At 39.7% G+C, this 24,289-nt stretch overlaps 1 protein-coding gene across 3 annotated transcripts in view; it reads right to left on the bottom strand.

Moving 5' to 3' along the window:
* LOC109917643 (uncharacterized protein KIAA1958) overlaps positions 1–16,629 on the bottom strand; it is a 61,389-nt gene extending 44,760 nt beyond the window's left edge. For 2 of the 3 annotated variants that reach the window (XM_048618999.1, XM_048618992.1), the window contains exon 1: positions 15,438–16,629. In XM_048618999.1, the coding sequence (XP_048474956.1) occupies positions 15,438–16,593 (1,156 nt within the window). In that variant the 5' untranslated portion in view covers positions 16,594–16,629. The remainder of the gene's footprint in view (positions 1–15,437) is intronic. The other variant, XM_048618983.1, reaches the window with a different exon arrangement.
* Between the last annotated feature and the right edge of the window lie 7,660 nt (positions 16,630–24,289).

Below are 24,289 nucleotides of genomic sequence, written 5' to 3' on the forward strand. Positions count from 1 at the left end.
AGACAGTGAATGTGAAATATCTGAACTTTTGCAGTTCTTGTGCTGACTGTGCTAGGTGGGATAATTCTTGAACATTAAACTAGTGACAATGAAGGAACAGCACATGTTCATGTCAGGATGGACTTGGGACTTGCAACTTGCAGACGAAAGCGTCAAAGTAATTTATCATATTGCTGCAGATCATTGACCTTAAAATTACAGCCACCATTAGGAGGATCACAGCTGATATTATTATTGAATAAGCCACACCACAAACTGAAATCTGACTTGATGGATCATACATTGTTTTTATTTGGTTTTACTAATATAGAGTCTCACTGGAACAAAAGCATTGCAATATTGCAGATTTGGCTTTAACAATAAAACATAAGAAATGAAGATGAAACAGAATAAACCAAACTATTTACATATAATATAAAATTTAAAGATTACGAAACAAGGCTAAAAATATAATCCCACTAATGTCTGAGGCAATTTTTTTACAGATCCCAAAAGTACCTTTGCAGTGCTCAAACCAGAGGATTTCCTTCTCGATCACCTTTATAGGCTTAAATTAATGTAACTTCAAATTCCACTCTAGAGATTCTGATATAACACAGTGTGGAGCTGGAGGAACACAGCAGGTCAGGCAGCAGAGGAGCAGGACCCTTGTCAGGACCCTTCTTCAGAATGGACTCCAATCTACCTTCAGGCCATCCCAATTTGGCCCTAACCAAATTGCATACACAACATCCAGAGCCTCCAAAAACGTTTTTCTCTGCGACTCCTCAAGCTCATGCTCTCATGAATGTGCCGGCATCTACTGGCACTACAATCAAGCCTACCCCAGCTCACAGCCTCCCTCTCCCAGACCTGCAAAGGACCTCTTCAGTTTTTCATTCTTCGCAGGATCTGCAACCTCAACTCACGATTCTACTCCACCCTATCTGACACTGCCTGGCCTGCTGCGTTCCTCCAGCTCCACACTGTGTTATCTCTGACTCCAGCATTGGTAGTTCAAAAGCCCACAACAAACGAAAACAAACTGAAAGGTTTCCCTTCAGGCCTGCAAAGAAACAAGGCCAGAATCTTCCAACAGAAAGCCTAATGTACTACACTGTGCACAAACTCCTCCAACGTAAACCAAAAATCATTAGCTTTTGGATGTTATCCCTCTCAAACTGTTATAAAATAAATCACAGCGGCTGCAGATAAACTTAATTGAACCCTTTATGACACAGAAAATCTGTATGACTACTTCAAAATCAAAATCCAAACACATATTAAAAAAAATCACAGGTCAGGCACCACATCATGCAAAGATCAGGTGGCAGCAGATCATGGAGTCCTGTGACTGGCATACTAGTCATGTTAGAGCTTTAGCCTAGTAGGTGACTATCTATTTGAATATACTTGCAGCTACAGCCATCTAGGTGCAAGAGGATTATCGCATTATATGGCTGACTATAGCCGTTTTGATGGCGGACAGACTTGAAGAAATCAGGAAGTCAGGCATTCATAGAAAACCCAGTCTCTACGTTTGGAGAAACAATGATGGCATGGTGGCCTACATGAGTTTCTGGTCGATTCTAACTCCCAGAGTGTTAATATTAACATGCGTACCATTTAGGAGCAATAGCAGGCAACTCAAGTCTTCAGCATGCTCTGCCACTTGAAAAGTTCACGACTAACCTGATAACTTCATATTTCTGCCACTCCCAATCATTATGACTCCTTGGCTTATCAAAAATTTATCGCTGCCTTAAAAACAATTCAAAGACTCTACTTATGCTGGAGATAGCAAAATCTGCAGATGCTGGAGTCAGAGTCAACACAGTGTGGAGCTGGAGGAAGACAGCAGGTCAGGCAGCATCAGAGGAACAGGAAAGTCAACGTTTCAGGTTGGGACCCAACTTCAGAACTTCAGGTCCCGAACCAAAACATCGAATTTCCTGCTCCTCTAATGCTGCCTGACCTGCTGTCTTCCTCCAGCTCCACATTGTATTGACTCTACTTACACCACCTTTTGAACAAGAGAATGCCAAAGACTCTCACACAGATAAAAAAAATTCTCCTCATTCCTGTCTAAAACAGGTGACCACTTATATAGAAACACTGATCCCTAGTTCTAGATTCTCCCAGAAAGGGAAACATCCATTCCACCAAGTCAAGACCTTTCACTCGACATGTTTCAATTAAGTCACCCCTTACTCTTTTAAACTTCAATGGATACAAGTCTAGCCTATCCAACTTTTACTTATAACCCAAACTGCCATTCCAGGTACTAATGTGGTAAACCTTTGCCCAATGCATTTATAACCAGCCTTACATAAATCAACCAATACTGTACACAGTACTTTGTATTCCATTTCCCACACAAAAAAAATGTAACATTCTATGAACTTTCCTAATTACTTGCTATACCTACATACTAAATGTTCATAATGGATACACAAGGACACCCAGATCCCTGTGCATTGTGCAGCTTTACAATCTCCCATCATTTAGATAATATGCTCCTTTTCTCTTCTGTCAAAATAGACAATTTAACATTTTGCCATTTTATATTCCATTTGTCAAATATTTTCTCACTCAACCTACTTATATTCCTTCATGGCCTCATGGCCTTTTCACAATTTACTTTCCTACCCTATCTTTGCATCATCTGCAAATTTAGTAACTATACCTTAGATCCCTTCATCCAAGTCATTTACATAAATTTTAAAATAGATGAGGTCGAGCACTGACTGAACATTCCTTACATCTTGCCAGTCAGAAAATGACCCATCTATACCTTCTATGATTCCTGGTACGTGGCCAAGATATTACCTCCTACACAATGAGTTTTATTTTTCACAATAATCTTTGATATGGCTCCTTACTAAACACTTCCTGGAAATCTTAGTACAGTGCATGCACTATTTCCTCTTTATCTACAGCACTTTACACCTTAAAGAATACTCCAATAAATTGGTTAAACTTGATTCCCCTTTCATAAAAATCATGGTAATCAGATGCAGTCAACTTGAACTTTAAGTGTCTTGCTATAATGCCTTCAAGAATAGCTTCCAACATCTTCCCTATGGCAGATGTTAAGCTAACTGGCCTGTATTTTCATACTTGCTGACTCTCTCCCTTTTTGAATAAAGGGGCTATTTTCACTATTTTCCAATCTAATGAAACCTCCTGAAGTCTACAGAAATTTGGAGTGTTAAAGCCAATGTATTAACTACCTCAATAGCAACTTCTTTTAAGACCCTAGGATGAAGTCCATTTGCACTCAGAACCTTTCTGCATGTCTCAGCAATTTGACTGTGATGGATCAATGTAATGGTAATGCCTGGTATGTCACCTATGGATTGATCTTAAAATTTTGTATGCTGGCACAGACACCTTTACAAAAGGTGAAACTGTGAATGTAGTCACTGGAGTCATCACCAAATAGCTCCATTCTACTAGAATTTATTACAAAGGTCATTCATGGGTGAATTAAAGATGGTTGGACCAAGGATGCTTACCTAAGGATCTCTGCAACTGACCACAACCATAACCTACTTTGCTTTTGACAGAAATGATCCAGCCATTGAGTTTATTTCTTTGATTCCTATAGCAGTCAAACTGCGCAGGGTTCCTTGGAAACCTAAACATTCAAGTGAAAAACAGCAATTACTCTCACCTCTTCTTTGGTATTAAGCTTGTGCACTGTGTCTGGAACGAAGTGATTTCGAACAAACCACAATGACTGCAGACAGTAGTTGGTGAGGCAGTGTTACCAGGTATCACCACTAAATCACACCTTTCATCATTCTATTGAATTTTGGTAAAATCTTGACAGATCGCACCCAGTAAATTACTCTCCTGTCATAGGTTCTGTGGATGGTACTCAAAACATTTTCTATATTGTCAGATAGAAATTTGTGCCATGGATATACGAGAACAGCTGGGTCTGTTGCACAGAATAAGAGCATAAGACCCCATAACCTTTGCTTCTTCACAGGCACTTTCCTCTTTGAATGCAGTAAGCTAATTGGTTGGACATTGATGGCGGCACACTGAGAGGAAATCAACAAGTCTCATCCAAACAGTACTTTAGCCAAGTACAACCGTTAAAACTTCAGCCTCGTTTCTTACAGTGTGCGCGAAGCACCACTAAAAAGGTAGACACTGGGTATATTTGTGCAATCTTCACAAAAAAAAACAGAAGTTGGTGGAAAAGCTCAGCAGGTCTGGCAACATCTGAAGAGAATTCAGAGTTAATGTTTCAGGACCCAAAACATTAATTGATTTCTCTTCACAGATGCTGCTGGACCTGCTGAGCTTTTCCACCAACTTCTGTTTTTGTTTCTAATTTACAGCATCCACAGTTCTTTCAATTTTTATTTTATGGCATCTTCCTCTGCTGCTTATTCAGGCAAGCACTTCTACACTTTGCACTGAACTAAGACTGTGATGCTACAGACTGTAGTAGTATCCAGTTCTGCTGTACTGATGACCCACAGTGTCATTTTGGTTTCATGTTTGAGCTACCCCTAGAACTGTCCTTCTTCCTGTTCATCCAAACTGTTAGTTCATTCAGCACTTGACACAGGCCCAGTTAGGATTATGTTGCATTCAGAGAAAATCTGGTTGGCATGATGTTCTTATATTTTAGTACTGGTCATTCCTGTCTATCCTTGTCAGTGAGCTCCTCATATTCTCCCAATAGCAAACATTTTACTGACAACTAGCTGGAATTTGGGTAAGTAAAGAGATATTCCAGCTGGATTGACCATATTGTAATTTCCTCTTATGCACAAGAGGGCTGACCAGAAAGTGGGCAGTTGACGGTCCCCTTTCAAACATGCCTTCTCTGTCAAAATCCTTAGCGTAAGAACATAAATCTCCCTGCTAAACTGTCAGTAAAGTCATTATTCAAATTTTGAGCAACTTAGTCAGCTACCAGCCAATTTTTCTACTTCGGGTGCTTTACTTCTGGCTTCACTGTCTTCTAATTGGACCTATTTATAAAAGGTGTTCTAGTACTATGCCATTCTCATTGTAAAGGAAGATGCCTCAAGTCAGACAGACAGTGAACAAATTAGCAAAAGCAATCCTTCCCAGGGCCCACAATTTGCCCATAAGAGAAACAAAATTTGCCCAAAAATCAGACATTTTTCCTTCATTAATTACTGATATTGCTCAGAATAATTTATTACAGTATTCAGATTAAAGTATTGATGTTTGTCAGCTGTACATATTGTGTGTACATCTCTAGAATGTATTTCAAAACACTTGAGATTAATTACAGGGAGATAGCAAGATCTGCAGATACTAGAGTCAGAGTCAATACAGTATGGAGCTGGAGGCACACAGCAGGTCAGGCAGCATCAGAGAAACAGGAAAATTGACATTTCGGGTTTACACCCTTCATCAGGACCCATGGCTGTGAGCGTGGAGCTGAAGATCTGCAGAGGAAACAGTTTCTGGAGGCTGTGGATGTGCTGTAGGTAACGGTTGTTGCGGTTTGGTCCAAATTGGGATGGTCTGAATATTATTTGGAGTCCATGGGGATGAGCTGGCTGCATAGGCAGGTAGTGAGAAATGAGACATGGCTGTAGTAATGGATTTGTTTCAGGATATGATCAAAGAGCTTCAGGGCAGAGGGGATCTCCAGTGGGTTACAGTGGGAGAGGGTTCCACTGTGATCTTTTCGGAGGGAAGCGGACAATTTCTTCAAGCTGGGCATCCTTGGAAGAGACTTCACAGTAGGCTATACAGTTTTCAGCAACTAGGAGACAGCAAGAACTGCAGACGCTGGAGTCAGATTTGACGCAGTGTGGAGCTGGAGGAACACAGCAGGTCAGGCAGCATCAGAGGAGCAGTGAAGTCAACGTTCCGGGTTGAGACCCTTCATCAGGAGCTGCTGAAGGGTATAAACCCGGAATGTTGACTTTCCTGCTCCTCTGATGCTGCCTGACCTGCTGTGTTCCTCCAGCTAAACACTGTATTGAGACTAATTACATGTAATTTAAACCATCTGTAATTTTATTGTTGCCATAACCATCACCACCTTCCTTACACATGGCTGTAAAGAAAATGTCTTGGGTGTACTCTTAGAGAATTCTTCAAAATTGGCTTTTTTGTGCCCATCCCACTCCCTTTCATTCATCTGTTAACAAGTACCTCAGTGCTACATTTGGCCAGTGGCTTAAATGGAGGGACAGGGTAATGCCCATCTATGCAGAGAAGCAGTGTACAAAGTATAGGAGACACTGTAAATTGACCAGTCATGGATGATATTAAATGACAAAATAAGTTTGAGGCGCCCAATGATCAATACTTGCTCTATGTCTTAAGTGGGGGCAGAAGTTGGATGTAAAGAGTATAGAAGGCAATACAAGTTTCAGCATGGAACAACTCTGATTGCAACACTGCTAGCTTAAATAGATGACAAACAGATCCATAAATTTGTTTTCCAGTCAAAGTATTTTAAATACATCCTAGGGAAAAAAAAAGTTAATGCAAGGTTCTTCATTAGCTTTGATGCATTGGAGAAAAAAAATTAACATGTCTCCATCCATTGTGTATAGGAGTACTGCAGATGATGCACACACCCTCCAAGATCAGTCAGATTCATTACACACTCACGTACGACTCTAAGTATTACAACTGATGAGATGCTGCCAAGAATGCTACACAGCATGGTGTGGGCAAAATCTCGTCAAACCTCAGCAATGAAAATTAAAGTTACACTAGTCAAAAGCTGACTTTTCCCCTGTTAAAGGCTCAAAGTTTGGAAGAGTAAGGGTATCGTATTTAAAAATGTAGCCATTTATGTTGGCATTAACAGCAGTTTATTTGGTCACGGATCTAAGTATTCAAAATCAAGTACCCCAAGCAGCCGAATCACAAAAGGAATATTTAACCTGCATCGTGTGGTCCGGCACTGCTCAAATTCCAGTTTGTTTTGATTCGACGCACAAAAAAAAAATCAGTAATTTTTTATTTAATTTGATTTCCAAGTCATTCTAATCATTAATCTTTGTAGACACTTATCTTGTAACTATGATTTACACATAAATATATATGGGCTGAATCTTTTGAGAAGTGGCAATCACATTGAAACATCTGAACATACAAATTAAGAGAAATAGGCCATTCAGGCCCTTTAGTCTGTTTCACCATTCAGATCATGGCTGATCTGTTTGTGTTTTCGATTCCGCATTCTCATTTGTCCTGATAATCTTTGATTCCCTTGCCTAACTACCTCTGCCTGCAAGTTAGATTTCCACTCTGCTCTTTTTATCCTGCCCCAAAGTTCCACGTTTCTGATTTAAACTTATAATTCAGGTATATTGAGAAATATGGAGTCCGCTAGTTCTGGGAGTTATCCAGAGCAGCACAGGATCAGTACTGAAGCATAGCTACAATCTCTTTTTACAGCAGCAGTAACTGTCTTATTCCTGGGATTAAAGGACCAAAAGGCTCTTTGAAAAAATAGAGAGAAAAGGTAAATGTCTAAGGTGAGTGGGTGAGGTGACACAGTGATAGTTAGCTGGGTGACTGAATAGTCAATGTGAGTGACTACAGAGTCAGATACCTAGTTAGCTGGGAATTAGAAAAGTTTTTAAATTCCTCTGACGTGCCCTGAGTAATTTTTAAGCCAAGTCAGTCAAAGCCCTCTGACTCGAACTCAGAGCTAGGGATTTTAGCAGCAGGCTCCAGATGAAGGGAAACTACTTAACCTTCTCATGCAATTAGTATGGTTCGTACAGCCGGGTTTCTGAGAGGTCTCAATGCACATTTGTCAGAGTAAGTTCTGTCTTCAATTTTCTAGACACACTGGAAGATCTGGGCTTCGGTGCTGCGAGGTTTTCTAATCTATCCATTTTCTAGCCCCTTAAATAAACACTTTCTTAAAAGAAACCATTATGCAAGCACATTTTTTAAAAATAATATGCTTCCAGTTCAGTGTTTCATCACATTGTACAAATGCTGACTTTTGGCCAATATGTCAGCCATAAGAACTTGTATTTATTAAGCATATTTGATGGACTCAGTGTGTCCCAAAGCACATTACACCCAAAAAATTAATCATTATCATAGTGTGGATAGTATTTGTTCTTCTTTGGCATCACCACAGGTTTGCTCCAGGTCCGAAAGGCCTTATAAAACAATAGAATCGTAGAGATGCACTGCACGGAAACAGATCCTTCAGTCCAAATCATCCATAATGACCAGATATCCTACATTAATCTAGTCCCATCTGCCACCATTTGGCCCATATCCCTCTGAATCCTTCCTATTCATGTACCATCCAGATTCCTTTTACATGTTCCAATTGTACCCACCTCCACCACTACCTCTGGCAATGCATTCTATGCACGCACCATCCTCTGCATGAAAAATCTTTCCCATGCACTTTAAAACTATGCCCTCTAGTTTTGGACTCCCCCACTTGAGTCTTTTCTACTTACCCCATCCATGCCCCTCATGATTTTATAAACCTCTATAAGGTCACCCCTGAGCCTCCAACACTCCAGGGGAAAAAAAACACCAGCCTATTCAGCCTCTCCCAATAACTCAAACACTCCCACCCCAGCAACATACTTGTAAATCTTTTCTCAAACTTTCCAAGTTTAACAACATCTTTCCTATAGCAGGGACACAATAAGTGAACGCAGTACAGTTGGTTCTGATATAACACGATAGTTCTCTTCTCGTGCAATCTCGCATTAGAAGAAAATCGCGCAATAGCCACGTCATTTAAACTAAGGAAAACAGAATCACTTTATAGCCAGTACAGGTAAGGAAAGCTTGCGTTCTACAAATAGCAGTCTAAATTCTTCAATCGTGTTAAAGCCAATTCACGTGGAAGAAACACACATTATAGCAGAAACGACTGTATTCTAAAAGCAGCATCACCAATGTCCTGTACAGGCACAACGTGACATCCCAACTCCCATACTCAATGCACTGACCAATGAAGGCAAGCATACCAAATACCTTCTTCACAACCCTGTCTACATGCAACTCCGCTTTCAAGGAACCATACACCTGCACACCTAAGTCTTTTTGTTCGGCAACACTCCCCAGGGCCCTACCATTAAGTGTGCAAGTCCTGCCCCGATTTGCCTTACCAAGATGCAATACCTCACATTTATTTAAATTAAACTCCATCTACCAATCCTTTGCCCATTAGCCCACCTGATCAAGGTCCCATTGTACTCTGAGAATCATCTTCACTGTCCATTACATCACCAATTTTGGTGTCAAAGAATTAAGAAATTATACATCCAGACTCATCTCTCTTAGGCGTCTGTGAATTGAGAACATTGGACGAGAAAAGCACCAGCATGATGCAATCTAATATTGGCTTACTTGCTGTTTTGACAAGAGTACACACTGAAAATGCAACTTAACCCAAAATCTTACTGAACCAATAAAACAGCCAATAGTAGAGCAACATTGGAATAAACATTTCTCCTATGCTCTACTCATCTCAGGGTGTTGTGTAATCTAGAATGTGAAACCAATTATTTGTTCAACATTTTGAGAAGACACAAAAGGGAAATAAGACAAAAATCACTTCAGCCTTGCCCTATCTTCACTCAAAGAACCTCACAGCATGTTGCTGGATTCAGACTTTAAGTAGCACCCCATGGATTCTTCCGTCCCTCAAGGTGAGGCCAATAACAGTAATGTTGCCATTACTCAGAATTGTCATACAACCTGCATTTGACAGGTGTATGTTTCCTCACTCTGGGAACAGATGTTTTGATCTCACCTCTCTTTTCTTTTGATCAAACTTCATTGATTGTACTTGAGTGGTCCTGGTTGCAACTGGCAGATTCACAAAATTGGCACCCCCATTCCATTTGTGCTGGATACCAGGGAGTTTAATGTAGCACGTCCATTATTGTTGACATGGTAGAACTTGGCTTAAGAAGACGCAGAGAGCAGGAACCAAAGCTGGGAACCTTGTTCATAGTATTGATTCATTCAGCCATGATTCCTTCCAGAGGAACATAGTAAAACTTTCTCCATAGAAATAAAACTGCATTCCAAACAGTGGGGACACTGCACTAGAGGTACATCCCCTTTTAAAAAGATGCTTTCATGGGAATTTAGCCTTCACCCTTAATTACATTTGAGAAGGTGATTGAGAGCCTGACTGCTTTCACACTGTTTGACTTATTACATTAAAATGTGTGTTTTTCACCCAATTGAAAGCCAACCATGGTAATGGCGGTGTGTACTGTCAGTAATGATCATACACCTGGGCAGTGATAGCACTCAAAAGCATTCAAATTGAACAAAAAATAAATAATTTTCAAAAATACATAGGGTTAAATGCCAATAAATTGATCAAGTGATAAATGGTTACTTCAATTGTATTGTGCGTGAAACAGGTTGTGAACAATCAGCAGTTTTAATATCAACAATGCAATTAATTTTCACCAGAAGAGAAGCCGAAGAGGCATACTGAACTTGAAACACTAACGCCGTTCTCTCTCCATAGATGCTAGCAGACCTGCTGAGTTTCTCCAGCACTTTCTGTTCGTATATGCAATTCATTTATTCTTCATCCATTTACAGACAAACAATACGATTTTTATTCAACCTCAACATGGTTCCTTTTGAATAGGCTAATTTAATTATTACCAACACCAGCAGAAAGTCTCCTTAACAAATGTTACTGAATACTTTCCTCAACAAAGCAGAAATGTCAAAATAACTGGGTTTGAAGGTCCTTACAGAGGTTAAACTCACCTTTCCATGGACTCTCAGGTTGGAGAGAAGGAGAGAAAAAATATACGTATAAGGCAACTGCTACAAACAGCTGAGCATTTCACTTCAAAATAAACCAGGCATCCCAAACTTTGTCTCACTCCAACACAAAGCAACCAAAACAAAGCTTTTCACAGCTTCAGTGAGAGAATTCTCAATTACGAAAGAGATTTCAGGTTCTTCCACAACTCGTGAAATGATGTGGTTCAAATGCAAACAAACAACTATTTCCAATTCTGAAGCCACTGTGCCGTGAATAACTGGTGAAATAGGGTGCTTAGCTTAGGGTCATAAGACAGGATCCGTGTTTAGAGTCAAGAAGAACAGCATGGAACAGACCCTTCGGTCCAACTTGTCCATGCCAACCAGATATCCTAAATAAATCTAGTCCCATTTGCCAGCATTTGGCCCATATCCCTCTGAACCCGTCCTCTTCATTTACCCATCCAGATGCTTTTTAAATGTTGTAATTGTACCAGCTTCCTCTGGCAGCTCATTCCACACACGCACCACCCTGTGCGCGAAACATTTGCCCCTCAAGTCCCTTTTAAATCTTTCCCTTCTCAGCTTAAACCAATGCCCTGTAGTTTTGGACTCCCCCAACCTGGGGAAAAGACCTTGTCTGTTTAGCCTATCCATGCCCCCCATTATTTTATAAATCGCTATAAGATCACTCCTCAGCCTCCGATGCTCCAGGGAAAATAGCTTCAGCCTATTCAGCCTAACCCTGTAGCTCAAACCCTCCAACCCTAGCAAAATCCTTATAAATATTTTCAGAACCCTTTCAAGTTTCACAACATCCTTCCTCTAGCAGTGAGACCAGAGCTGCAGGCGGTATTCCAAAAGTTGCCTACCCAACTACCTGCACAGCTACAACATGACCTCTCAACTCCTGTACTCAATGCACTGACCAATAAAGGCAAGCATACCAAATGCCTTCTTCACTACACTACCTACCTACGACTCCACTTTCAAGGGACGATGTAGCCACACTCCAAGGTCTCTTTGTTCAGCAGCACTGCCCAGGACCTTACCATTAAGTGCACAAGTCAAATCAAATGTAGGCTGGAATGCAGCTTAATTTTCAGCTCGAAAAAAGATTCCACAAATAAATGAGAAACTTAGAACTTGGAGAAGATTCAGTCTGCTCTGGGGGTCTGCAAAATAACAGAAACAGAAAGCTGTATTCACATAGCACCTTCAGAGAAAAATATCCCAACATGCTCAGGATCCAACAAATAACATAGGGAGGTGACCAAAAGCAACTTTAAAATGGATTTAAAAGGAGAATCTTAAAAAGGGGATGAATAAGTGAAATAAAATGCTTTAGGCAGGGTAAAAAAATTCAGAGCATTGAATATAATGCTTGAAAATTGATAAGTTGGAACAATGGCAGGGATCTGGAAGAGTCAAGAATCAGTGCAACACAGCATTATAGCAGAGGAGAGATAAAAAGGTTCCTTCCTCTTCATAGGCAGTTCTCTTCATGAAAAATGACTTGCTTCCACTCCAGGTTCTGAAATGGCTGATAAGGCAAAGGTTTTGTCAGCTGACTCTGCCATGAGCAGCTGAAGGGTTGGCTACCTGGGATGTGCTTGGACATTTGTGCACTCCCTCCAATATAAAAGACTTTGCCTCTGCACATTTCCGACAAAATCTCTTTGTTTATTTGGGAAGGCATCAAATAAATGGCCTGTTCTGCTGTCCTCCTAAGAGTCTCCTGCCACAACCAAGTCCTGAGTAGAGTAGTTGCTTTAGGTGCCAGATTATGAAAGATGTATCTCATCCAGCAGGGCCGGTTTTGAGTGGCTACTAGTACAATGGTGGGCAAGGTGACTTTGGAGAGGATGCTACCTTTGAGTTGAATATCTTGCCATTAGATTTAGAGGAACCTGTGAAGGACTTGCTGGTAGTCCTGTATTTTGTTTCAGGGCACCAGTTGCAAGCTGGCCAAGTGGTGATCATTGCTGTTCAATAAACAATGACGTTAGTCCATATATGAGACCTCGATCCTCAAATACTCTTCAGTCAAGAGAAGGCTGAGCTGACACACTGAGGTAATGGTGAATTTTGTTGCTTGCATCTGTTATTCCTGAAATGGTCCACATATTTTAGCAATGTCGTCAAATCTGGGGTGGAGTGAGGTGGCGGGGTGAGACTTGCTTTGGTAATTGAACCACAACTACCAATGTCTATGGGATTTTTTTTTTAAAGCATTAGGGAAGATGAAATGATAATGACTTCAGCAAACTCAGTGACTGACTAAGCATGCCCTCAAGTGTGAAGTCAATAGAATAAAGGAGGTCACCATGATACAGAAGAATATGAAATTTCAATTGAAGAGCTGAAGGACTGGGAGTCAATGGAGTTCAGTAACAGTGATCAGGATTTAGTGTGGGATATGACAGGAGGAGATCAGCGTAATTTTTAATGAGGTGAACCTGACAGAAGATGGGAGTTGACCAGAAGATCAAGAGTGAGATCAAGGGTGCGTGTGTGTGTGCCCGCACAATGTGTCGGGCTCTCACTTAGGTCACTCCAGTGAGCAATGCCACCTAAAGCAGTACAAAAACTCATTTAGAGAAGCATTAAAGGCAGACAGAATATTACTTGATTTCAGAGAGATTTTTACTTTCTTAAACTCTGCTTGTAATCTAGTGATTGTTGCTAGGGAGTGAACAGATTCATTTATGACCTAATTTGATTGTGATGCACAGAGAACTAAGCTGTCCATATTGAATCTCAACTCACATACAAAGAATGGCCACCAGTAACAGAAGACTTCCCACAGTCCACAATACTATAGCAGCACAGCACGAGTCAACATCTTGAGGTAAGATGATTAAAGAGGGAAGAAGGAAATTGAAGCACTGGGCACCACAGGTGATTGTTAGCTTTTGACCCAACATTAATGTGAAATTAAACGTGATGTAGAAAAGTGAGAGAGTGGACATGCATTTCAATAATCTTGCAATCTGATATGTCACTGATCGTTCCCTAAACCTGGAGTTTCCATTGTAAGGCCATCAGATATCAAATAAACAAAATACACGTCTATTGAAAATAAATTCAACTTCTCTTCATGTTAGAAAGTTGCAAGTATTACTTATAATAACAAACAATGTTTAATACTATTAATTCAACAGGTGCAGTACTTTTTGCTGATTTATCTGGGGAGCCACAATCTAAAAGCTGTTCTAATATCACATGTTGCAACACAGTAGAAACTTTAGACACTTGTCAAAGATTCAGATTTGAAATTGTATGCAAATTACTCCTCTAGTTTGTGGCTGTTATTTTGGTAAAACCCCTGCAGTTTGCCCCCGTTCTCTATATTTAGATGGTATTTTGCATAAAGACCACTTGCATATTAGATTTGTCAGTTAACTGGAGTTTAGTTCCTGTAGCCTTATTCTTCTGTATGATCAAGTTGCAATAATGCTCTCACAAACTAGTGATGGTATTTTGGCCAAGGCGGTTGCCTTATAATATGTTATTCTAAAACGTTGTCCTCTAAACTCGCAAATAACCTTGCTTAGTCTACACTTAGGATTACTGTGCACAGTTCTGGTCTACAGATCACCCGAAGATTTCAGAAAAACCAGAGAAAGCATAAATTATATTTAGAAGGTTATTACCATAATGGAGGCGTTACAAATATCAATGAGCACTGAACATGCTCTGAGTCTCTTCACTGGAAAAAAGACGAAGAAGTGGCCTTATCAAGGCGTTAAAAATTACAAAGATTCAATGGGATAAACAAAGAGAACACATTTTAATGTGCACAGAGAATATCCAGTGCACTGCATTCACTTGTTACTAAATGCTCCCTCTCAAGTCTACTTTCCCTGACCCTGAGCATCCTTGTGTGGTCAACCACCCAAAGATGTGGAGGTAAGGTTTGAATGTCCCACACATGATGCCAATGTTCAGCAATGACAGCAAAAAGGGCTTTATACTGTGCAAAAGCCTTCCTTTTCAGAGTGATAACATTGCTACAACCGAGGCCATTCTCCCACTTCAAAACAAAATCAGGAGAGAGTTCAAAACAACCAATCAACACAACACTATGCCTTCAAATTTTCTTAAAATACATGGCAAATTATTTTAAAATAAAAAGAATAAAATGGTCTTTTTTAAAAAAGCAGGCAAAAAGTTTCCTCCAGTCTCAACAAACTGAGAAAATATCTTGTCAAAGACAATTCTGAAGATGATTGATTTATTTGGGAAGGAAAACAAGAATTCACTGCAGTGTACATTATAAAAACCTCATTTATAGAATAGTTCTCACTGAAATAAGCCAAAATTTACCATTTTCATTCTGAATTTTTCTCCACCTACTCAGTCCAAAAGATTGGTTGAAGATTAAGAAATTTACTCCTTCACCATGAATAACTTTAAATAACAATTCTGAAGTGTTTCAGAATCACTCATCAACATACAAGAATAAGAATTTGATCAGCTCTGCTGCTACAGTAAATACTAAATGACCCAGGAGATCATGCTTTGGCTGGGCTTGAGAAGAAAATTCAGTCTGGTGTCCACTTTAACATCATTTACTGCCAATGAATGTGAAATCAACACACTTGAAAATTTTATGACTGAAAAACTTCAGTTGCAGGATCTCATGTGTTGTAGGTCCAAAGCATGAACAGTGTTATAAAATGTTGAGTTTTAGACCTTCTTACCTGTTGCTGATGATTGGCCACTGGCATCTTTGACCAGAGATTGGGGCACATTCGACTGTTGCTGACTGGAGCTGACTTCAGGTTCAGCACTGACAGATGGAGACAAGGAAACCTCACTGGAAGCCCCAGTCTTCACCATCTGTGCCCCTATGTCTTCAGAAGCATTCTGCTCTTCTTGGCCAGGAAGCTGGAGGGCCGAGAGTGGGATATTGATCTGCTGGTTTCCTCCTGATGTGCTGACCGGCATCTGAAGAACTAATTTCTGCCCAGTTCCTTGACCTCCATTCAGCTTCTTCTGCGAAGTCGTGCAACCCCGTCCTGATTTTGTACCCGCTACCCGAGTGGAGGCAGGTGGAATGACAGAAATACCCTGCGAGTCAATCTTTTCTGGCATGTGGCCAGCAGGAAGGAGAGCTGAGGATTTGGTAGGACCCAAATAGGAAGCAGGACCAGACTTTGATCCGGACTTCGACCCAGGCTTCAATGCAACAGATGAACTATCGTTGTCCATAGAAATTTCTGCATTTGTCACAATGTAATAGTCTTCAGGACCCTCCTGCTTGATCTTTTTAGCAATCACCTCATTACTGTTCTCATTAGCATGGTGGTTTGGTGAATCTGGCAAAAGCGAAGGACCAGCTTCCCGCCTTTTCAGTGAGTTGTTCCGCAGCTGAGAATCATAGTCACTATCCTCATCCGTCACTGAAGACTCGCATGCCATATGAAACAAATCACCTTCATCATCGTACTCTTCAACATTCTCGTCAATCTCAGAATGTTCACTGTATGAAAAGTCACAGGAATCCCTGGTCCGGGGACATTCGGCCTTTCCTTTTGAGGGTCTATTAAGATATTTCTCTGCTGGGTTTTGTTGAGACTCTGACGACATTGCAATTATGCTGGGGCTCTCAGAATTAAAACTTCTACTGTCCTGAAAGCACACTCTGTCCTGGGAACCTGCCCTGCAAGTAACAGCCAATGGCCAATGGTAAGCATGGCCAGCACCACAACCCCACATTGCAGTGAGGTTTCCATGGGCCCCTTCAGTCAATAAGTGCTTCAGGTTTGGAATGAGGCTGCAGATGGTTCCATGACTGTGAGCCCAGCTAACAAGTTTGGACAGATTTTCTGAAGACGTGTGAAGACAGTCTTCCATTTTTTTGGGCTCTTATTCTTCAATAGTTAGGGTCCTAAAAGAAAAAGGGAAAAAAACATGAGTGGGCTACTGTACTTGCATGCTCATTAACAAAATGCAAACAAACTTATTGCATTAAAACAGTTAAGGGTTCACATCAAAATAAGTCTCAATTTATTAATTACTTCATTGTCAATAATTCACATTAAACAGAACTAGACAGATTCGCGCTACCATCCCAAACATAGACTAAAAATTCACGCTGCTTGTGAAATTATTTCTATAACATTGCTGTGAGCCTTGTATGTACTCCATAAGAGACTGAATGTACAGAAATAAAATTTTCAGTTTTTTTTGATCACTCAGGATCATACTTTGATCTGACCCAAAGCTGTTTCCATTGCGGTCTGTAGCTCTTTCCAGTCAGTCAGGAGGCAGCAATGGTCAGGGGACACCATTTTAGCAAATTACATTTGAGATTCCAATCTGCTGGCCACAAAATAAGATAAGCTGTTTTTACTATAATGCTTCCTGTTGTAGGCCTGCCTTCCTTTTCAAAAGGCCTCCCAAAACATTATTTTCTCAATAAAACAAAAACCTGCAATCTTTTGGAAACAATTTTTAACAAGCACTTTGAAGCATTCTGACCTATAGAAGAAGCTCATACAGATGAAAAACTTTTACACATTCAACAATGAATGCCCCAACCAGATCTCGTGGAATCAAAAATCCATGTGATTAATAAGTTATACTCATTAATGCTTTAAGGCTAATCGCCATTCAGTATCAAATACTGACAAGTGTGGTAACTGTATCCAGTAACACTGTGTCAATTCTATAATGACCGACAAAACAAATATTTTTCTACCGTAGGTTTAATGCAGTTAAGATGGCCAAAATGAGTACACAAATATCAAGGATAAATAAATTTAGTTACTCTCTCAATTAATTTTGCGAGCCTCTGGGTTTGTGTAGCTGCCTTTTAACCAATTTATTCCCATCCACTATTGCACATATAAACTGAGTTTTGTCAAGCAAACAAAGACAGTCAAATGGAAAGTCAATCATAAAATCCTTCTCTAAAAGCCCCACTTGGCTTAATTTTGTGCTGTGCATTCTTCCATTAACTGACAAGCTATGTGACAATGAGCTGCACTTATGCTGGATGATGACACTTAAGAAGTGCTACATGTCAAATGCAAAAATACTGTAAATAAAAGTAGATTATTTTTGGTCTGCCAGCATTTGTGAACAGAGAAACAATTTACCTTTCAGTTTGATAAACTTCTATGGCAATAAAAAATGTAGATCAGAAAGGAGGTCAAATAAGGGAGTATGGAAAAGGAACAGAAAAATAAAGGCCTGTAATTGGGATTAAACAATATATAAACAAAGTTGATGACACTAGGACAAATGGAATGATAATGGAATAACTCTGAAGTTAAAAATATGGCTAGAGGAGGTGTGAATGGCAAAATAATGAACAGCTGCCGTATGCAAACAAAGGCAACAGAAAAACAAGATTAAAACTGAAACACACAATGAGAATGAAACAAAATTGGAGCAGAGATTACAATTTAAAATTCTTGAACTCAAGGCTGAGGCCAGAAGGCATCAAAAGATCAGGTGTCATTCTTGAATCTAACATTGAGCTTCATAATACTATTGGATGGTTCACAGTGTCCTTATTGCAAGATACTGAATATTTAAATGAAATAGAAATCAGACATTTATGTTCCTTCTGGACTTTTTATAAAAAAGGCTTTCATTACCTGCCATACTCACAGCTATGGCATATTCCTTACAAATGCAACAGTGAATTATGAAAATACGTGGAAATAAAGAATGCAATAAACTTCAATCGCCTTCACACCCTGCAGCAGTGCAAGAATATCCAATAAAAATGATTATTGATTGATGGATTATAAGCCTAGACACAAATGTCTTAAAATGACAAATTTAAATGCTACCTTCAAGACCACCTAGAAGGTCAAGTGCAGCACATTTATTGAAATATCAACAGCTACAAAGGTCCCGTTTAAGACATTCATCATCCTAACCCAGAAATATATTGCTGTTCCTTCACTGCAATTAGGTTAAATCCTGGAACTTCCTTTCTAATAGCATTGTAGATGTATCTACAACAAATGGATTGCAATGCTTCAAGACCATCACCTTCTCAAGAGCATCTAGGAATGGGTCATAAATGCTGGCCCAGCCAGTGACACCCACATCCCAAGGGTGAAGAGAAAAAAAACATTTTCTCTCATCCATGCTACTATTGGAGAACTAATGCTTTCCAATGAGAACCAAATTTATAGAATTGGGAGGAGACCGTTCCACTTGTATCACCATTCAGTTAGTTCACGGCTGGTTTGTATCCTACACCATCTATATCCCTTGATTTCATAGCCCTTAATAACACTGCAAAACTGAACTGATATATTTTTGCTAAGCAATGTTTGATTGACTCTTAGCCACAACAGCTTTTTGAGGGAGTGATCTAGATTTCCTATGTTTGAAGTATTGCTTTCTGATACTACTTCGATGACTGAGCTCAAACTTTAACATCATGATACCTTATTCTGGAATTCTTCTTCTGATCAAATCTCCAACTCATTTTAAAACCACAATTAGATCACTTCTTAATCTTCTATATCCAAGAAATTAGAAGTCTAGGCTGCTCTACTCCAGCTATCACTTTGTACCATTCCTGTTACAGGCCCATACTTGATGGAGTTAGGACTTGATATCAGCATCTTGCTCGTACATACTGCTGATAACAGGCCTTCCAAAAGCGTGGGTTATGACCACAATTGTTGTGCCATGGTCACGAGTCTGGAGGCAGCAATGACTCTCATAGAGTTGCAACTGAGTGAATAGTTACAAAGTAACCTCAAATCCCACCACATATTAAAATTGTGGGCATAGTTTAAACAACTCAACTCAAGGCCTGATTCCTGCAGAAATGAAAATGGAAGACCTTACTTTTAAAAAAACCAGGAGATCTTCTCTTCATTTTCTGTACTGTACCTCCATCTCAGTCAACATACAGGTCTGCGTCAAAAGGCTTGGGTTCAAATCCCATCTGTTCCAGAAGTGTATCAAAAAACGTCTTAACACGTTGATTTAAGAAAAAATCTACAGGTCTGTCCAGGCCCCTCCAGGTCTTCACTGCTGACTCCAAATCCCAAACATGACACTTACTCAATTTGGTGGTGGTGGTGGTGGTCATAACAATTTTTCAAGCTTGAAATGGGATCCTGGTGGGTCTGGGGACGCCTCGTCTACTGCATATTATAATGTCCCAAATTGCTTCATAGGGTTAATTCATGCATCCTATCCTCACTGCTGCATTTCATCTATTTCACCAGTGTACAACTCAAAATTAGGTCAACTTTGCCAAGGAAATTCTCCTGACAAGTGGTCCAGAGTTTAAAACAGCCCACTGGACTTGAAGCAAATGTAACTGCAAGTAGTTCCACATTGGAGGACCCTGAGAGTACACACCGATTTAAGAGTTGAATTGGATAAGCAAGGTTGGAAGAGTATGTTGACAATGTCTGGTCAATGTTCTCATAAAAGTTACCAACAGCCTTTAAATGAAACAAAACATTCTAAAAGGTATTTGACAACAGCAACCATCGTTACAAAAAGTCTGTCACTGGGTCACATATTAGGAGACATGATCAAAAATCCTGGTCAATGAACTGAGTTTTAACGAGTGACTTATACACGGTATAGAAGCAGAGAAGAAAGTCCAAAAGTTCAAGCCTGAGCAACTAAAGGCGCAGTGGCTAATGGTCAACTGATTCAAATCTTGATGCACAAGTGGTCGTAACTGGAGCTGTGCAGTGACCTCAAAAGAGTTCCAAAGCCACAGGAGATCATAGAAATAGGTAGTAAAAGAACAAGATTTGAAAAAGAAAGTTTCTCAACCCCACCTCTCTTACAGCAATGACAATCTCTATAACAATTAATGAAAGATTTTCATTTCCCTTCAAAACAATCATCCTCTAATCTCACTATTCCTTCCAATCAATATGCGCTCAAATATTGTCATATAGACAAACTACAATAGCAAATCAAAGTCCATGTTTACATTTTAAAAAATCTCAATCTAAGGGCTGATGGCCACCAGTTCACCCGAGGAGTTCACTCAGAAAAACTGACACAAAGCACAAGGATCCTTCACATTGAAAGGATAAATAGAAAAATGTACACACTTACTACTGCTGTTAACTTTCTGTAAGTTTCTGCTTTCGACAGGCAACTCTGAAACTTGTGTGTATTACTCAGTGGACAGGATGATTTGTGACACTATCCTAACCACACAGCAGATACAGTGTCAAGTTAAAATTCAGCCAGGGTCCATCTACATCATTCTGGCACTGCAGCAACACATCATTTTTGAAACTTTAAACAGGTTCCAGCGTTTAATCAACTCAGCAGCAGAAGGATTACAGGCCACTGTCCTTTCGTCTACTTTACTCAGAAGTGGGCTGGAATAGAAATCTGGCAGTAATCTCACTGAGTTTCAAATATGGCTTTGCTGACATGGCTACCCCTAATCATTCTGAACACATGCATCAACAATGTCCCTTTCTGAAGTCAAAGAAGTTACATGAAGTGTTTTAATCAAGGGCCAGTGTGTAAATGCACATATCATACGAGTCTGTGTAAAGTCTCAACAAAGCTTGCATTGAAAAAGTATTCAACACAGTTCACAACTACATCTCAACTACAGGGACAATAGCTCTTTTCTTAAAAAAAATGTTTGAAGAATTTTCTCCCAGCGTAGGGAACAAGCAAACCTTAAAATCTACTTGCATGCTTAAACCCACTCCAATAAGCATGTAGCTGATATGATCCCAGGATATACTGGCCATTCCCAAAGCATGACATTTCTGATCCTTCCTACCTCTCCCCCAAGACTCCCAGTCATCTTGTTGGTAATTTTCAACAAATTAAACACAATCCTCCTGTTTTCATATTTCAGCTACAGCCAGTAGCACATTTCAGATGTCAACACAATTCTGTGCAAAGAAGTGGTTTCAAATTTCGGCTTTAGCAGAAACGTTTTCCAAATGAGCGAGTAAAAGCCACAGCTGAGGAACTCCCAATTAATTATCATCGGTTGGATATTTGGAGCAATCTCAACACAAGCAGAAAGTGCTTGAACAGACTCGTCACATATTTATCAAAATCCAACTCAAGCAACCAAAATCCTTGAGCAAACAGTGAAATATGTACGACCAAAGGCAGTGCTTAGAAGCATAATGAGAACACGTTGTAAAATTGTCAGCATGTATGGAGAAAGGCTCACTCCCCATACACCAAATGGAAAAGTAAAGCACTCCAGACCAAGTCCTGAAGCTTTATGAATGACAAGCACAAGCGAGGTACAAGATAGATCTTTGACAACAGTTAGCCTGCAGAATTGAGGTGGAAATGTTGTGTAACAACTGGGTGATAATGAACATGATCCATGGGTTTGCTTCACTGGTTTTAGGAATTAAACAGTCAACTATTGTAAAATGATCAAACGTTCAGATCTTGAACATCCACGGTATTTTGCTTCAAGTACATATTCACAAGATAAAGAACTTAAAATCTCTGTAGTTGCAACAATAAATAATTACACAGCTCACTGGAAGAAACATTTGCATTAAAGATCAAATATTCTTTTTTGTTCATGTAGGACAGGAGCAGTTAGAAAAGCTGAAACTTTCCAAAATGATAGGAGGTGATCACTGGCTGCAGGATGAGTCAGCATTAAATTTACCACAGCCTACATTTTGCTTTAAATACAGCGTTGATAAAGTTGGTGTGAAGTTTGGACTGAATCCCAAATCTAAATGGTTAGGCTTAAAAATGTTTATCCAGAAATTAGTAAAGTTGTAAAACTTCAAAGTTATTAAACTTATTTCACTCCATCATTTTGCAAAATGCGCTTTTTGAGGTTTACTGTCAGAATTATCACTATTATTATTAAAAATGCAGTGTACATTTACCCCAATGAAGGCTGGATTACAAGGATTACATCACAAGATTACAGGGTTAAATTCTCTGAAACATCAATCAAATCACTTCTTAATCTTTCAATTTCCAAAAAGACAACATAAGGGACATCGGAAAGTTGGAGAGAACCTATTTCTGCTCTAAGGTGGGTGTTGGTGGAGGGTGGGGGTGGGGGGACAGGTGGGTAGAAGAACCAGAGTACTGAGCTTCTCTATCCTAGAGGGATTAGGAGGCTCAGTCATTAAGTGTGTCCAAGGCAGAGGTTGAAAGATTTCTAAATAACATTGAGGTAGAAGATCAGCAGATCAGTTGAACAGCAGACCAGGTTCCTTGGGCCAAATGGCCTACTTCCACACCCCTTCCCTACATTCCAGAGTGATAGAAGGCAGTTTACGCTAAACCAGTCATTAACAGATTTCTGTTAACCGAGGACATTAAGAGACAAAGGGGCAAAGGAAGGTATGTGGAGTTACAGCATAATTAATCACGACCGCATTGAATGGTGGAACAGGCTCCACCCTATGATGTTTTCTTTTTTCTCTCCCAGCAACTTGCCGCAATCAACACAAACCACTGTACAGCCATAGAAAGTTTAATCTGCTTACTGTTCCAATTAATTAATTCAGCAAACAAATTAATTGTAGATTTCGGTAAAATATACTCCGACTAGCATTAAAAACAAAATTTAAAAATCACATTCACATTAGATGCAGAGTACCAAAGAAGAGTTTTAAGTGCCTTTGAAGTGTGCAACTAAAAAAGGCCATGCTGAAATAGTGTGTGCATGAGATCACATGAAATTTTACACTGCCAATTATAATTTTTTTAAAAATCTGCTGGATCCCAAAGACAACCAGTCTTTCAATTCTTCTGGTCTTGCAAGTCAGTTGTAAAAATATCCCAAAAACGTCATCTACTTGATTTGTTTCAAGCCTCCTGAAAGGTTTCAGTTATACCAATATATTATCAGCCAAGGTGCAGTTAGTAGCCCTTTCACCTTGAAACAGAAGGTCAAGTGTTCAAACCACACATCAGAGATTTGAGCGCAAAATCTACACTGATACGTCATGGATGCCATCTTTCAGACGCCTTGTCAGTTTTGTACTGTGGACACAGAAGAACCCATGGCAGTATTTTGAAAGCACAGAATTCTCCTTGCGTTCCTGTCAATGTCATCTCTCAAACAATATCACTGAAAATAGATTATCTGAGCACTGTTATGAGTGAGCACTGAGCTTGCTGTGCACAAATTGGTTACCTATATTACTACAGTAACTCCACTGATAAAAGTATTCAATGGGCTTTGAAATATACTATGGTTGTGAAAGGCCCAGTAGAAATCCTATACAGACATTTTCTATGTAGCCTGTACAATCTCAGTTCTTCAAGTATTAGATGGTCAAATCTCGTCAAGTTTTAATTGGAGCTTAGCATTTGTTTTAACACTTTATATCTACAAAGAGTTTTGTCACTTGGAGCTACACAAACAACACTGATCAAATTAGACTCAAAGGCAACAAAAGGGTGGGAAATGTGTTCTACTCAATTGTCAAATGATCCAGTTTATATGTCACTGGTATTTGCTGAGGGAAAGGTTTTGAGCACTGCTGCCAGTTCCGAACAGTGCCAGAGAATTTTTCCTACCCATGTAAGAAGCGGAAAGAAAATTTCATTTGAAAATTGACAACTTTATAAA

The sequence above is a fragment of the Rhincodon typus genome, chromosome 3 (assembly GCF_021869965.1).
Source record: "Rhincodon typus isolate 14 chromosome 3, sRhiTyp1.1, whole genome shotgun sequence".
NCBI lineage: Eukaryota > Metazoa > Chordata > Chondrichthyes > Orectolobiformes > Rhincodontidae > Rhincodon > Rhincodon typus.